The sequence below is a fragment of the Hydra vulgaris genome, chromosome 12 (assembly GCF_038396675.1).
Source record: "Hydra vulgaris chromosome 12, alternate assembly HydraT2T_AEP".
Classification (NCBI taxonomy): Eukaryota; Metazoa; Cnidaria; class Hydrozoa; order Anthoathecata; family Hydridae; genus Hydra; species Hydra vulgaris.
Genome location: NC_088931.1, coordinates 4,480,239 through 4,498,664, shown reverse-complemented (window position 1 = coordinate 4,498,664; position 18,426 = coordinate 4,480,239). Strand labels below are relative to the sequence as shown.

Here is an 18,426-nt window from a genome sequence, read left to right as displayed (position 1 = left end):
AACTTAAATACAGTGTCTTAAAAAATTATCCGACCAAACATTTTTTTAAATATTTTTTCTAAAAAAAGTGCTGTATTTTTGTAAATTTAGACTTTTTTGGTAAACTCAAGATTAATAAAAATAAAATAACATGTTTTTAAACAGATTTTGTTTATTTTAATGTAAAATATAAATCACAAAGTTTTCAGTCTTAAAATAAAGGAATTTAGGCCGTTTTTTTATTGTCAAAAAAATATTGACCAAACACATTATTTGTTTTATAATAAATTATTATATAACAAAAAAATTATTTTAATACTTTGTTGGGCCTCCTTTTGCTTGGATTACAGCTTCTAGACGTCTAGATTGATTCGACTAAAGATTTTGTTACTTCTGGTTGAATCTTTTCCGAGGCTTCTTCAATTGCCATTTTGAGGTTATCTTTTTTGGAAAATGACCGATCTCCAATATTTCGGTCTAAAATTTCCAACAAATGTTCAATGGGATTAAGGTTTGGTGATTGTGCGGGTCATTCCAAGACCTCAACATTATTTTGAGCAAACCACTTCTTGGTTTTTGTGGCACTATGCTTTGGATCGTTATGTTGCTGAAATGTAAGATGAGATCCTAGCCGAAGTTTTTGAGCAGATGACTTCAAATTTTGCTTTAATATGTTTCTGTATTGCACCTGATCCATTATAGTATCAATAAATTAGAGTTTTCCGATACCCCTCCAAGCCATTGAACCACATACCATCACATTACCGCCACTATACTTGACATTTCCTCTTACGCAGCTTAATTTTTAGGCTTCTCCGGCTTTTCTCCAAACTTTTTGGGCTCCATCAGATGACTTTAAGTTGAATTTCAATTCGTCGTCCACAGGATCTTTTTCCAGAAACTTAACGGTATGTTTTTGAACTTCCTAGCAAACTCTAATCTTCTTTTCATGTGTTTCTTACTCAAATATGGTTTATTACGCACAAGTCGTCCTTGAAATCCCTGGTCTCGGATACGATTTCTGTCTGTCTGATGGGATAACTTGATTCCATAACTCTCTTCAGCTTGCTCAGCCAGTTTTCGAGCAGAAATGAAGCGATTTTTCTTGACTTGTATAATTATGTTTCTATCAAAACTCTTAGAAGTCTTTTCTTTGCAACCCTGCCCCTCTTTTGTGGCTGTTGTTCCAATCAAATTATACTTTTTCATTATGTCGGATACTGTATTATGAGGAATTCCAGTCTTTAGCTGCACCTGATGATAGGTTTTACCCTGATTGACTAGATCGACAGCTAAATTTCTCCGAGAAACAGTCCAGTGACGTTTACTTCCAATCATTTACTTAAAAAAATATGAAAGCTTTTTTTTTATACAAAACTTTTTTTTTACTACAAAAAAACAGTTTTTTGTAATACAATTTCATTAATTGTATAAAAATTTGCTAAAATATTTCAACAAATTTTACATAAAATTAATTAAATCAATGTAACTCATGTTTTGTCGTGTAAGAAAGATGGCTTCATTTTAAGTCGCCATGATAACATAAGAAATTTGATTACTACATTGCTTAAAAGAGTGTGCGTAAATGTTCAATTCAAACCACACCTCATACCCCTTGATAATGAGATTTTTCATTTCCATATCACAAATAAAAATGACCAAGCTTGTTTGGATAAAAAAGCAAATGGTTATTGGCGAAATGGACAGACAGCTTTTTTGACCGGAGAGTTACTCATGTCAATTCCATGAGAAACAAAAATCTGGATATAGCTGCTATATTCAGAAAAGACGAAAAGGAAAAAAAAAGAGAATATGGCGAACGAGTTTGTGAAGTCGAACATGGCAGTTTGACGCCACTAGTGTTTGGTACAAATGGAGGTATGGGTAAAGAATGTCATAAGTTTGTTAGAATACTAGCCCAGAAACTATCGGAAAAACAAAACGAAAAATACTAAACTGTTATGACGTGGTTAAGAACGAAGTTATCTTTCGAGATTAGGTTCAAGATAACGAAGTTATGTTTCGAGATAACTTCGTTATCTCGAAACATAACTTCGTTATCTTGAACCTTATCTCGAAACATAACTTCGTTATCTTGAACCTTATCGAAACATAACTATCGTTATCTTGAACCTCTTAAACAAAAGATAGTTAAGCTTCGCCTTACTATCTTTTGTTTAAGAGGTTCAAGAACACCGTGGACTAGAAAAAATGATCTTGAAATCGGTGTTGATTTTAAGATCGATGCTCTAAATGCAAGAATCTGAGTTTTTATTTTTGTTTGTTTCTTGTCTGTTAAATTTTATATTATTGTAAATATAGTTTATTGTTAACAAAAGTATTCTCAAAAAAGTATTCATGATAAGTAGAGCATTAAACTTACCTAAATATTGCTTGGTCGGATAATTTTTTTACAAGCCTATTCAATACTAAGTTTCTTTTAGGTCAAATAATAAACCAACTAAAGCATGAATCAATAAATATGAACGCTAAATAACATACTATTCCCAATAGAATTAAAATGACAGACAAAGTAAGTATCGCTATTCATTATTTTTAGTATAATTTAGAGCGTAAACATTTTTTTTTGGGGAAAAATTTGTTTGGTCGGATAATTTTTTGAGACACTGTATCACTGCTTCTAACAAGTTCTTTGCGTACATTTCGATTAGAAAAGGATTGGTTGAACATTTGAGCGAGCTTTTTGTTGCTGAGCCTACGATTTTTTCTTTTGGTTCTGAATATGTTACTTTAGTCACGGTCACTAAGCTTCAGAGGTCTTCCAGAACGAGGCATGTCACAACGTTACCTGTTAGCTTCCAGGTTTTCACTGTTTTTCGCACGAAAAATTCAGAATCACCCATAAGTTTACTAATTGTTATGATTCTTTACCAGTCCAATAATTTGCCATTTGATGCTCTCTGACACTACTTTTCTACACATTTGTAAGCGAATTAAAATTAAAAAATTTTTTTTAATTATTTTTATTATTACAGTTATTCATTAGATAATTTTTTGCAATTAAAATTTTTTTTTGTAATTTTGAAATTATTTATTTATTTAAGGTCATGAATAGTCTTTATATATAATGTTAGAAAAACTGGCACATAGTTATGAAAAACTCAATCTCGATTAAACTTTAGTGCATAGCTGTTTAAAGTTTTAATCAATTTAATTAGTGATAAATAATTGAACGTTTCTATATGAGACAAAAGCAACAGCTTTTAGCATTTTAGAACCTCTTTAACTCTTTAATATAAAAAATCACAATATAGAAAAAAAAAATGGACAAGCAATGTATAGCCAATGATATATATACTAGATGTCTAACTTCGGTCCGAAAAGTGAAGCCGTGGAAGCCATTTCTTTTTCGGGCAAAAAAGCTTAATTTTGAATGATGCTGTCATTTTTACTGTTGTTTTTTTAATATTTATGAAGCCATTTTTTTTACCGATTTTTTCCTCCTTTAAAAGTGGCGTGTTTCTACACGAGAACTTGATCAACTTAAGCAAAGTTTAGCTTTTTTATGCGAAGAAACTATCAGTAGTTTAAATTATGCAAAAAAAAAAAAAAAAAATTAAATTAAGCTATTATTTATGAAAGTGCTGTTCAAAATAGTTCGTGTGTCATGTTTTAACCAAAAAGGGGCTACTTTGCACCAGCTAAGAAAGTGGTGAAAAGCAACCTCAGACTATATATTTTTAAGCATTTTATGGTTTTAAATCTAGTTAACAGATACAAATTTTTTTAGAGGATGGTAAGGTATTACAAAAGGAAGATAGGAGCTCGTAGTTACAAAAATTACTCAACTGAAACACTAAAATTATGTTCGGATTTAATAAAAAAATGGAACACTAAGTCAACGTATAGCTGCTAAACAATTTAATATACCAAGAAAGACAATAATTAATAAGTTAAACCAAAAAAATTTGATGAGACCAGGTAAACAGCCTATATTTTCAAGATTTGAATAAGAGTTTTGCTGCAAATATCAAATGCTACAGAGCTGCAGTAAACAAGGAAACAATACGAGCATATATTGAAAATTTGAAGGAGATTGTGAAAAACTTACCTGCAGAAAACATATGGAACCTAGACGAAACTTACTTAACTGATGATCCTGGAATAAGAAGAGTGATATGTCGTCGTGGCATTAAGTATCCAGAGAAAGTTTGTAGTTTTTCAAAGTCCAGCACTTTCCTAATGATGTGTGGTAGTGCAGCTGGTGAATTGCTTCCACCATTTGTTTTGTACGAAGCCACTAAAATTTGGAATACATGGACAGAGGGAGGGCCAAAATATTGTCGCTTTCAAAGTACTAAATCAGGTTGGTTTGATTTATTTGCTTTTAATAATTGGTTTAAAAGTCTTATGTTGCCAAAACTATAAAAATAGTTAATTAGTAAAAAGGTTCTCATTGCTGACAACGTATCTACTCACCTTAATGTTACTATATTTCAAAAGTGCAGAGAAGAAAATATTTCATATGCATGTTTGCCTCCTAACAGTACGCATCTTACACAACCCTTAGATGTTGCTTTTTTTAGGCCAATGAAAATAGCATGGAGAAAATTTTTTTTAGAGTGGAAAGAAACTCCAGAAGGTTTATGTTTTGGTGTCTTACCTAAGCAGTACTTTCCGTCGCTACTAAAACAAGTCCTTGATTTTCTAGAACCAAATATTATAAAAATCTTTAAAGTAGTTTTCAAAAGTGTGGAATTTACCCTTGTGATGTGCAACCACTGCTTGATAGAATTTCTAATAAAAAAATTGAGGCGTCAGCCATCAGTTTGTCATTTTTGGATGCTCTCAAATTGACAACAACTTTAATTGTGACAAGACCAAAGTTAGCAAAAAAGAAATTAGTTAACATACCAGCAGGAAAAAGTCTTTCTCATTTAGAGTTACTTGATATGGAACTAGATGGTTCCAGTAAAACAGAATCCTTATCAACCCAGCTTCTTGATAACCATTTATTTTATGACCTGGTGAAACCGATTAACAAGCAGATTGATGCATTTGTAATTGTAATAAATTGTAAAAATGAATATTTTCCTGGAATCATAAAATGTTTTGACGAGAATGAAGCAACAGTACGTATCATGGTAAAATCTTCATATAAATGGAAATGGCCTCTGAAAAAAAAAAAGTTTTTTTTTTATTCGTGGGATACAATAATTGGAGGAATAAGCCCTTCTAAAATTTTGAGCAAAAGAGGGATCTTTTCAGTGCCAGAATTGTTTAATAGTGTGGAATAATGTGAAAACATTGGTATTTTAATTCATTTATTTTATTTATGAGATGGCCTATTTTTGGATTTTTGTTTGTTTTATTTTTGATGTTTGTTTATTTAAAAGAAAATATTACACCTATTTAATAAATTGTTTTGTGAAATTACTGAATATAACCTCATAATTAAATTAACTTTCAGGGCTTTTTTTTTTTTTTTTAGAGTTTAAAGACCATATTTTTAAACACATAAAAATATTTTAACTATTTAAAATAAAACTCTAGTATCATTAGCTCCATTTAAGCCCTTAAATGAACACAACTTATTAAAAAAGTATGTAGTATTTATTTTAATATGAGATTTGCTCGGTATGCACAGGTGTACACTGAAAGTTTAAAAAAGTCTACACTTGGGCTAAGACAACAAACAAATAAACTCCTTTTTTTTAAAAAGGTTTGTAAAAATGTTTATTAAATTTTAAAAAAACATACGAGAATGTTTGATTATTGTTTCCTAAATTCTTTTCTGATAAGGTAGGGATTAAAGTTTTAAATAAAAAAGCTCCAAGTTATTTAACTTGGTACAGACGCTTTTAGAGCATTTCTATGAGTTATGATATTTTATAAAGAACCTAGGCTAATAAAAAACTTATCTTAGTAATTATTAAAATGAGTTTTCAAATGATCTTTAACTTATTGGTAACTTTACATGCTCTGAACATTTTTAACTTTTATTTCGCACGTCGGATATAGCTTTTGCCTTTATTACTAATGGCGGATTCAATTTGTAAACAAAAAAAGCGGCTTCACTTTTCCTATAAATAAAATCCCGCAAGTTAGTCTAGTATATATATATCATTGGATATAGCCTACATGTAGTCATGACAGCAAGTTGGCTATCGGCTGATCACTTATGGCGCATGTCCTTAACGGTCCAATAAGTAACTAATAATCTTCAATAGAGCGCTAAAAATCTATTATAAAGCGCTTGCTGGTCAATCTATTGGATCTATTTACGAAATCTATTTACGAAAACGGTTTAAAAAAACAAAAAACACAAGTCTTCATTTTACTGCAATGAAACGGTTTACTAGAAAAACTCCAATTGATTTCTTGCACTTTCTAGTAAAAAAAATGCAGAAGTTAAGTCTAATTTTTCAATTTAACAGTATAGCCAACTAGGCCCACTCTACTGTAACAAATACGAAAATATAGCGCGGTTTATGCATGTAATAAGAACAGACTACTGCGAGAATGTTTAAAAACAAAAACGTTGGTTTCTTTAAAAATACTTTTTTAAATACCAAGAGTAATTATAAATTTTTAATCTTTTTAAAATATATAAAAACTAAATATATATTTATATAGATATTAAGAATATAAATTAGAGCTAGATTTAAGAATATAAATTATTGCTCCGATATAATAAAAATCTTTTAAAAATATATAAAACGCTTTTTTGAACGCGAGTAAAAAACGTCAAAGAAAAATTTATTAGAAATCAGATACAAGTATAAAAATATAAAATTATCAGTTTATAAAAAAAAAAAAAAAAAAGTAACAGTGATTTAAGTTCACAAATATTAAGTTTGAATGGATTAAAATGATGAGATCAAAGTAACAGACCAAAACGATTACCAACCACTTACACGCAATCAGCATCTTTGAACTAAAAAAAGATTTAAAAAAAAAGTAAAAATTTTTAAAAATAAATTAAATTTGCAGTTAATAGTAAATTTTATAAGTGTTAGCCGACCGGACCCAAACAAATAATTGGCTCTTTTATTAAACCCAGCCCCGGTTATAAATTTAAATTGGCAGGAATAACTTTTAAAATATATTAATGATTTTAACACTATTAACTGCTTTAAAAGCGAATGCAAAAAATATTTTCATTGAAGTTTTTTAAAAACAATTTATATTTACAAAAAAAAGAAGAGAGAAAAAAAATTGTCTCAAACCTTTAAATTATATTCTTACTTTTTTTAAAAAAAAAAAAAATTTAATCGCAACATCGCTGCAAGCACTAATTAAGCAAATAGAAAACAACGAGAGTTAAAAAGTAAGCGACACTTGAAAAACATTGTGATTTTTTGTCAAGAGAATATAGTTCTTTCATCAATAAATCATTTTAGAGATTAGCAGGAAGATCAATAGCATAAAAATTCTTTGAAATCAGTACTCCTTTATTCTTTGGAAAGGTAATAAGATCATACCCATGTATGAGAAATGAAATGTTAGACATAAAAAGCTGAACCAAACGATACCTTTTTGAATCGTTTTCTTGCAACGATTAAAAAATGTTTTTTTTTATAGAGTTTTTTTTGTAGAAAAAGATGAAAACAATGATTAGAAAGAGCAGCAGCAAAAGAAAACCAAGATTGAGGCTTGAAACAATGAGAGTGAGGCTTGAAATCGCGAGAGAGAGGCTTGAATTCATGAGAGTGAGACTTGACTTAAAATTAATGAGAAGAAATGAGAAAAACTTTCTATGCTTGCCTAAATCCAGGAGATAATAAAAGAAGCGCATTTAGCAGAGATAAAAGACATCAGCCCAAAGACCATCATGAAAAAAATCACGAAAAGCTCAATTAGCCTTACAGTAGAATAAGAAGTGTGATAGGTGAATCTTATGTAGAAGTACAGAAAAAAGTAAAACAGAAGTATATAGAAGTTTTAGCGAAATGATCTGAAAATGACCTAAAAAGAGAACGAGGAGAAACTGAGCACAAGATAAGTGACAAGACACAAATCAAGGAGTGAAGGTAGATGATTAGGGTTGTCATGATTTTTTTTTGGAGCTTTAGAGCCAGCAACGTCAGTGATACTCCTATAAGATAGCACGACATGAAGCGGGTTGTATTCATTATCATTCTTATCGTGACTAGGATTTACTTAATAATAATTTGTAAAATGTAAATGCAATTGCAATTATGAGGAATATGTTAGTACTGAATGATTAATAGAATCAATCTTTAAGAACATCTAAATAAATAACAGCTTAGGACGGTTTCTACCACTTAGCAAGTTTAAGCAGACACATAAGCTGGCAATATTTTAGAGGAGGAAGAAGATTCGAAAACAAAAATTTATGCAAATAAAAGAAAAGTATAGAGGTAAAGTAAAAAATTAGAATAATTTTTTAATAACATAAAAAACAATGATGAAACTATATTTGAAGTTTGAATAACAATCAGGTAAAAGTAAATTAAGTAAATATTTGTAAATTATATATGTATATAACTATAAATATACAATGAATAAAATTTATATAGATGAATTCTTTAAATTAAAAACTAAATTTTTTACCTCTTTATACTCAATATTCTTTCGCTTTTTATAAAAACGTCGAGAAAAAACTGCAATTACAACCAATAAGATTAAAACACCGATACCAAAAATTGTATATGATCCAGCTTCCAAATACACTTTTGGTTTTAAAACTTGACTTTTAAACTTTTCAGCAGTATTTTGATCAATTATAGCTTGCTAAATAATTTATTTGATAATATCAGTCATTTTTGCATATAAAATATTTCATTACAGGACTCCAAGCTTTATTGTATAAGTGTAAAGAAAATAATTTTAATAAACGAAATTGCAAAACATTTTATAAATCATATTTTTTTGTCCTACCATATGCACCACTTTCTTGTATAATGTTATAAAACAAACATTGATAATTTTTACTTTTAACAATCTTGTTAATAATCTAAGTCATGAGAGACTTTCTCAAGATCAAGAACTAATCATGAGAGTCACCTGTTCAATGGAGCACATATAATTTATTTTAAAAAGTTGATTTCTTGATGCATTATATCGTAACTTTGTATAGAAACATCTAAATTAATTGCTTCACAAGATTTAAAACAATTTCTAATTTTTTTTTTTTTTTTTTTGTTATTCACCTCCTCAAGGCCACTACAGATAAGGAGGCTACTTAATAGTGGTTATAACCCTCTCTCAACTCTATAACTCCGAAACACAAACCTCGACGAACAAGGCCGCTGCGCGGAGAAACAAGTTGATTTCACAATTCAATATGATGAAATAAAAAATTGAACCCATATATTTTTATGTATTGGTTTGCAGACTTGCTTTAAAGTCAGTTTTAAACCCTGAATATTTTTTATACAATTTTGATTAGTAACACCTTTCTCAACTTTTTTATACAATTTCAATTAACAACACCTTACTTTTTTTTGAAGTAGTTACTGAATTGAGCAAGCTTTGATGTTAATATTTTTAGCCTATCACTACTGTTGTTGTTTTGTTGAACTTAATACTGAGTGTCTCTTTTTATACAGACAAAACCTTTATCTTTAATAATCTACAGATAGTTAAAACCATAAATCTTTCTTTCTGTATAGAATAAATAACGTTTTTATGATCGAAAAAAGTAAAAATGTAAAAATTGTCCAACTCTAAAGCCTATTAATTTTAAATAAATAAACCTAGTTTTTAACTTAAAACACTTTCAGAAAATTTTTGTTAGTGTTAACTAAGAAAAGTCTAATACTCTACTTTACATGAGACAAAAGTATTTTCAAATGTCTCAGATTTTCAAACATGAGAGGTATAACCCCTCACTTGTTTGGGCATCTGAGACAAAAAGAATAATGGATTTTTAGACATTCTAACCAATTTGGCCCTTTTTGCTAAAGTTATTTCTTACATAAACACTTCTATAGCTTGTAGAACAGTGGTGGCCAAACCACTGCCTGTGGACAAATAAATACCTCCAGAAACTTTTTTAAATGCCCATTAAACAATTTGAATATCTAGGAGAATGATGGTTAAAATTTTAATTCCACTGGTGATAAAGGGTTGAATCGCATTAAATGTGTTAACTTAAATAAGTCAAGTTTTTTCAATCAAGTTCACCACTCCTAATATTTATATTGCTTTAATACAAATGATTATAATAGTTAATAGTCACCTTTATTTTTGTGGAAATAAATATTTTTTGCTCACGAAATTGTTTTTTAACTTAGAATTATTCAAGAGTTTTTCTGTTGTTATTAAGCCATTTTCTGCATCTGGCTGCATATTTTCACACATACAAACTGTTTTCAACAAACTAGTGAGTGTTCAAAGAACTAGCAATTATCCAACAAACTAGCAATATATAGTAGAGGTTTTATATAACAAGAATATAATATTAAATGATCATAATTTTAATACTACAACATAAAACCAATGAAAATTATTAACAATTATAAAAAAAAATTAAAAAAGTAACAATAAAAAACCTGAAAAAATGGTGACATTTTAAGCAACTAGATAAATAGTGTCAGCTTTTACTAAGTGTCAATTTTGATGCTGTTTTTTTTAGTCTATGTGGAGCTATACTTTTATAGTGTATTTATGTATACTTTTGTAAAGTCAAATTTGTTAGAGGCAGATTCCAAGATTAAAAAAACACTCATAGGTAAATTAAGCAAAGCAACTTTTTTATTTCTAAACATGATTTATCATTTAACTGAATGTGTTTAATAATGAAATGAATAAAAAAAATTATAAAGTCTTAGAGTCTTAAGCATAATAAATGTCAAAAAAAGTTTCTTTTAAAGCAACAATTTATTTTGAAACTTTTGCAAAACAGTTTGGAATGGATAAAATTCATCTAATATTTGCTTTTCACAAAAAATTAAATAAAAGCAAACAAATTTTAAAACTTTTACTTCAAATACTGGTAAAAAACTAACTTGAGTTGTTTCTCATACTTATGTGACTTTAGTTTGTATTGGACTCCTTAATAATACTGTGTTTTATTTTCAAGTTTTTATCTTTGCTATATTGTTTAGTCATTAGTGTTAAGATTTCTTAAAAAAACCTTACGTCAGTTCATAAGAAAAAAAAACCTATATAATTAACTATTAAATCTAACTAAAAAAATTGAAATTTAAAAAAAAAAAAAAAAATTATCAAGTTGATACTTTTTTTTTAAATCTGTTTGGGTTTACAAACAGATAAAAAAGAAGTTGTCATCACCAAAGAAAAATAACTAACTCTTTTTTGAGAAACTCAGAAAAAATCTTTTTCTTGAGTTTCTTTGATGATTTTATAGATAACAAAATGTATCCTTTAGACTTTTATCCTGCTTACATCTTTAGCCTTTCAAAAAGCATAAAAATAGTTCTTATCTTCATATAAATTTCAGGCTTATATAAATAAATGTGATTGAAAAAAAATGCAACAATTTTTTTAGAAAATTTTCATGCTTTTGTATCCAGTTTGAAACAGTAGTCAATAAGAGAATAACAGTGGTCCGTAGTCATTCACTCATTTCATTGTAGTCATTCACTCATTTCATTTATTTTCTCTATCAAACAACAATTAAATGAAACATTTTATAACATTATGTACCTTAGGTTCAAGGCTTAAAAGCTTTCCATGAATATGGTCCATTTCATAGTCAATTTCATTTCATGAATATGGTCATTTCATGAATGGTCCATTTCATAGACAAAAGAACTACTTAATAGTAATCTTTTTGCACACACACAAACCTAATGCCTTCCTTTTTTAGGTCTGCAAGTTCCTCTGCAAGTTTGAGTTTTGGCTTTACATTATATGATATATGATGGCCCATTCCCAGCATTCTTTCTTTTAGGTTTATCATTGAATTTAAAATCTGCACAGCTAATTGGTTCATCCTTCAGCTTATTGATTACCCTTATTATCATTTTTCTTGGATAAGTACCTCCCAGAGGAATTAAATTTGGAGCTCTATGGTTTCAAGATATTTATGTTTGGAAAAGCAATAGCAGGTTTTCAATCATTTCAAATAACATTAGAAGAGAAACAAGCACTTTGTGTTGCTTTATTGATATTTATAATCTATTGATAGTTTTCATGCACAAACGAATGATCTAATGTTATTATATCATTCAGTTGTTCTAATAATATTAGATATTTATCAAAAATCATTAAAACAACATATATAAATAATACATATGTATCTTATATCTATGACCTTTGTTAGATATTGCCTTAATTTTCTAAATCTTTGCAGGAACTGTTTTTAAGTAATCTGAAATAGAAGTAGATTGTAGATTTTCTAATTTCAAAAAAAAAAAGGCTAAAACCAACATTAAAAAAAACCCAGTATAAACAGTAAGATAATAAAAAGACATTATTGCTGTAAATTAAAATTAAGTGATAGACTCCAATGAAACTGAAAAGATGATGAAAACGATAAAAATACATTTTTGTATCCCTCCATCATCACTTGTAGCCATTAAAAACAAAACAAAAAACAATTTAAATGTGAGCTTATTTTAATTTTACCATTAATTTATTTTAAACAATTTGACTATTGTTGATTATATAAACAAATTTACCACTCATCAGGGCATTTGTTTTAAACTATGAGCACTTGTAATCCAACATTTTACAAGCATTTGTAATCATGTTCTTATGTTCTGGGTTATTAAAAGCAACATTAATTTTTTTAGTAGTAACCATTTCAGACTTGTCTTTCAGCTATGAAAGCTATATTAATACAAATTTAAAACATGACAAGTCTTTTATTTAAACAAAGATATTATCAACATTTACTTAGTTAAAAAAACTTACAAATTCTAAACATTTTAAACTACCGTTCATTGAAAACATTTAAAAAAAAGTTTACCAAAATAAAACCTAAATGCATTTACCAAAAGATGGTATCAAAAAAAGAATTGACAACTGACCAACCAAGTCAATCATTGCATAATTGACTTTCATTCCACAGAAAATTTAGCACATTTTATAATAATAAAACAGCATAGTGAAAATAATTTAAGCTTATAATTTAATTTGAATCCATTAACTGAATTTTTCTTTCTCCAAACCTCTAATACAATAATTACAACCAAATTATTTCAAATAAATAATTACTATAATGTAAAATTTCTGTAATTACAATATAAAAATAATACAAAACAACAAAATAGCATTTATTTTAGAATAAAAGAAAGATTAAAAAAGTTTTTTTTAGTATTTGAGTAATAGGTAAAGTTGCTAAATTTATTGTTTATTACAATGAAATCTTGTGTCAACTACAATGAAATCTTGTGTCAACTACAAAGAAATCTTGTGTCAACTACAATGAAATTTTGTGCTAACTACAATAATTTTTTTTTTTTTTAAACTACAATCATATCTACTTACTTTATTAATAAAAATAAAGTAATAAAAGTTATTCATAAAATTAAAAAATAATTTTAAACTAAAGAATGATTTTATTAATTAATTGATGAATGTTAAGTAAAATTTCAAACCTCATCGACATAAAGTATTGGCAGAAAAACATCTTCATAAATGTTTTTTGTTATACTAAATTGAAAAAAAAAAAAAAAAACCTTTTTGTAAAAAACATTTTTAACAAGTGCATAACAAACTTTATTTATACAATTGGTTATAAATATATATTATTATTTAAAATATTTCAATTATCTATCTATCTATCTATCTATCTATCTATCTATATATATATATATATATATATATATATATATATATATATATATATATATATATATACATATTTTGTAATTCACCTCCCCAAAGCCAAGAAGGCCACTACAGATGAGGAGGCTACTTGTGGTTATAACCCTCTCCCAACTCTATAACTCCGAAACATGAACCTTGACAAACAAGGCTGCTGCACGGAGAAACAAGTTGAGCACGGTACTACCAGGGACGTGGTGGGAATCGAACTCGGTATATAATATTGCTGAACTTAATAGTAGTGTTAGTAGTGCCCTTTCACTACTATTAATAGTAATAGTTTACTTAATAGTAGTGCCCTTTTGAGCATATTTGACACAGAACTCTTGGCAGCCATTGTAACCGAGGTAATGGCGAGAAAGAGTTGTTTTATGAGAAAATGTGAATGAAAGTGTATGCAAATACCTAACGTACGTATACTTCAAATTATGTAATGTTAAAACATACTTAAACATATATCAAGTTTATGCAGCATGACTTTTACTTGAAAATTGCATTGTTTCAACCTCTCCTTAATTTTTGATCTACAGCATTTATTTACATTAAAAAAATTTTTTATATAGCCTTAAAATTTCAATAGTCAATGTGCCAACATAGCCAAGTGGTTAGCGCGCTGAGCTTCTGAACAAAAAAGCTGTGGTTCAAGTTCCACCACCGGCAACTTTTTTAAAAAAATTTTTTAAGATTTTTTAAAATACAAAATACTTGTGAAGTTTTAAAAAGATATACAAACATATCTAACAATATTATACACTTTAACAAACAAAAAGATTTTTAAAAAAGCTAAAAATTCTAAAAACATTAAAAAACAGGGGGGATATTTGTTGCGTATGTGTCTTGATTGAGATACTTATGTTATTTTAGTTTTACATTTCAAGTTTTTTTTACAACTAAGTTGAGTTTGTGCAAGAAAAATGAGTATACATGTTTATATATAGAATATAAAATCTATAGAACTGTAAAGTTGTTTTATTTTGCATTTTAATAAAAAAAATTAAAAAATAAAGCAATCTGATGATTTGAACTTGCACGCAGCAGTCTTAACTTTTTTAAAACATTAAGGGAGTTTAAAAAGTATATTTTATATTAAGAACTTAATTGAAAATTTTAAATTTTATACTTAAATTAAACCATTTTATTAAATTAAATTACTTTTAAAAATAATTAAAAGTTAAAGTTATTTAATATTGAAACAATAAGGAAATTTAGAGTTTTACAGCTATTTTACCATGCCCCTGTTAAACATTCTAAACCAAGTGCGCAACAACAGAATTTATATAACCACCAAAATAGTATTATACTCCATTATTTTTTGGCTGATCCCTAATCTAAACTTTTAAATAAGAATTTCACTAATAAACAGAACAAAAAAGATCAAAATTTTCCCTCACAGAGTCTATGACATGTCAATTGGAAGATTAAATAAAAAATCAAACTAGCTCATTAAGTTAAATGAAAACCTAAAGGAACTGAAGATCTCCTTTTTTAAAAATAAATTTAGTGCTGCATAATTTATGGACAATCCCTTAGTGCTTTTTAGTCTATAGTTTTTAATGGTCTAAGATCTTCTTAGTTCTGCTGTTTGTATAGCGTTGTATACAAACATCTGTAAGTGTAAACGTCTTTAGCATATGTTGAGTTTGCAGGCTTTTATAAAAATCAGAAAATTTATAAAAATCAGAAAACTTTTGAATTTTATTTTAACAATTAGAAATCTTTTTTGCTATATTAATATGTTTTTGCTATAAATATTGCTATAATTATTATAGATATATACTTATTATAGATATATACTATTATAAAATTTTTGTTATAAATATTGCTATAAATACAGCAAGATTGAAAAATTTTCAAAATTTATAAGGGAATGTCTTTAAAACAAACCTAATTAAATATCTCTAATAAGCTCTAGATATACTGAAAGAGTGCACACATTAATTTTTTTGCTCTTAAAGCAACTTTTAAAATGAATCATTTTATGTAAAAATATTGAAGTAAACTAATAATAGGTATAGAAATGGTGTGGAATAGATAAGTATAGAAATGGTAGATTTGGTGAAGACCCGTATTTTATGAGTCCGGAAAGCTAGGATATATATAAGAAATAAGTAAAAGGTCAGTGTGGAATAGACTTACAAAGACCTGTATTTTTACGGGTCAGATCAGCTCGTATTCTATTATTCAAAATATTTGGATGTGAATCTTACCAATATTTTATATATATATATATATATATATATATAAATATATATATATATATATATATATATATATATATATATATATATATATATATATATATATATATATATATATATATATATATATGTATATATTATATATACATTAAAAACAAAATTAGATTGGCAATCTAATGCCATATTGATTTAGCAATCTACTGATGTAGCTTCTGCTACATCAAGTGAGGTTTTAAAGAAGTTAGAGGTTTTTTTTATTATTCTTTGTTGTTTTTTTTACAAAAAAACATGAGTTTAGGATTTATTTTTTTGTCTACCAGGTCTATAAGCATGAAGTGAGAAATTTTTTTTCAATTTTGTTGCTATGACATCTGTCAAATCTGTTTATACAATGACTTGATGTTTAGTAAACATCAAGTCATTGTATAAACATATTTTTTAATTGTGTTAAAAATGTCGAATTTTGTACCAGAAAATGATGATTTGCGGAAAGCACTAATTTTTTGTTTTCATTTGAAGAAAAGTGCTGCAGAATTGCATCGAATGCTTGTCGAAGCTTATGATGATAATGCTCTATCGGAAGCAACATGCAAAAGATGGTTTCAACGGTTCAGAGATAATGATTTTGATGTGCGAAATGAAAAATGTGGAAGACCACCAAAAAAGTTTGAAGACACAGAATTGCAAGCAATACTGGATGAAGATGACACTCTAAGTCAAAAACAAATGGCAGAAATGTTAAATGTTTCACAACCAGCAATTTCTGACCGTTTAAAAGCAATGGAAAAGATCCAAAAGTGCAGGAAATGGGTGCCACATGAATTGAATGACAGGCAGATGGAAAAGCGAAAAACCACATATGAAATGTTGCTGTTACGACACAAAAGGAAGTCAGTATTGCATGGAATTGTGACTGGTGATGAAAAATGGATTTATTTTAAGAATCCCAAATGCAAAAGATCATGGGTAAATCCAGGAGATGCATCAACATCGACTGCAAAGCCTAATCGGTTCGGAAAAAAGACAATGCTCTGTGTTTGGTGGGACCAGAAGGGAGTGGTGTATCATGAACTTCTAAAACCTGGCAAAACTGTTGATACGCAATGCTACCGACAACAAATGATCAATTTAAACCATGCATTGATTGAAAAACGACCAGAATGGGCCAGAAGACATGGAAAGGTAATTTTGTTGCATGATAATGCTCCGACTCATACAGCAAAAGCAGTCAAAGAAACGATAACATCACTTGGCTGGGAAGAGTTACCACACCCACCATATTCAACAGACTTGGCTCCTTCTGACAACCATTTGTTTTCATTGATAGGACACACATTGAATGAGCACCACTTCAATTCCTACGAAGAAGTCGAAAAATGGGTCTCCGAATGGTTTGCCTCAAAAAATGATCAGTTTTATTGGCGCGGTATCCACAAATTTCCAGAAAGGTGGTCAAAATGTGTAGAAAGCAATGGCAAATACTTTGAATAAAATATGTTTTACTTTTTCATTAGAAAATAGTATTTTATTTTGAAAAAAAAACACGCTTATTTCATACTTATAGACCTGGTATATTAAATAATTTTTTATAATATAATAATAATAATTATATTTAAAAATGTTATCAAATAGTGACAAAAAAATATAGACAAAAAATTTGATAAAAATGCAATTTTTTCTAATGTAGTTAATAAACTTTATTTTTTATTCTGTTAATTCTAACACATATTTATTTTTATATAATATAGTAATCATTTTTAAAATTTCAATTGATTTCGTTTTATTTGAGACCGTTTTTATCTGAGTTTTATTTGGTACTACTTTTTTCTTTGATACTTTTAGGAACTCCATTATGTTCAAAGGTCTTGAGGGACCCTTAAATATATTTTTTATTAAAAATATTTAAAAACCAGTGCTTTTTTACATTTTTCAAAAGTGTTGTTTTTTAGGGAATATATATATATATATATATATATATATATATATATATATATATATATATATATATATATATATATATATATATATATATATATATATATTATATATATATATATACACATATATACACATATATAAATATACACACATATCTACACACACACAATTTATATGTATGTATGCATGTGCATATGAATGTATATATATATACATATATATATATATATATATATATATATATATATATATATATATATATATATATATATATATATATCCAAAATTTCTTTTTAGCACAAAAAATGTAAGTATTTTAATAAACAAGACAAACTTTTTAATTAATAAAACCATTTTTTTAATTAAAGTTGAAGTTTAATTTTTTTTTTAAATTAAACTTCAACTGAAGATGACTATTGATAGTCGAAACATGTATTGTTTTGTTTAGAATTAATAAAATGGTTTTATTAATTAAAAAGTTTGTCTTGTTTATTAAAAAATATATATATTCATATATATATATACATATATATATATACATATATATATATACACATATATACATAAATACACATATATACATATA

The 18,426-nt window shown here is 27.4% G+C and overlaps 2 protein-coding genes across 2 annotated transcripts in view; both read right to left on the bottom strand.

Moving 5' to 3' along the window:
* Positions 1-846: 846 nt before the first annotated feature.
* On the bottom strand, positions 847-1,317 carry LOC136087892 (uncharacterized). The gene has a single exon (XM_065811512.1). It carries the CDS (start codon positions 1,315-1,317, stop codon positions 847-849), a length of 471 nt encoding a protein of 156 aa, XP_065667584.1.
* A 5,168-nt stretch (positions 1,318-6,485) lies between these two features.
* Positions 6,486-18,426, bottom strand: part of LOC101239974 (lysosome membrane protein 2) — a 66,559-nt gene continuing 54,618 nt past the window's right edge. The window contains exons 11-13 of the mRNA XM_065811283.1: positions 13,476-13,530; positions 8,518-8,697; positions 6,486-6,877 (exon numbers count right to left, since the gene is read on the bottom strand). Of these exons, the coding sequence (XP_065667355.1) occupies positions 6,854-6,877; positions 8,518-8,697; positions 13,476-13,530 (259 nt within the window). The 3' untranslated portion in view covers positions 6,486-6,853. The remainder of the gene's footprint in view (positions 6,878-8,517; positions 8,698-13,475; positions 13,531-18,426) is intronic.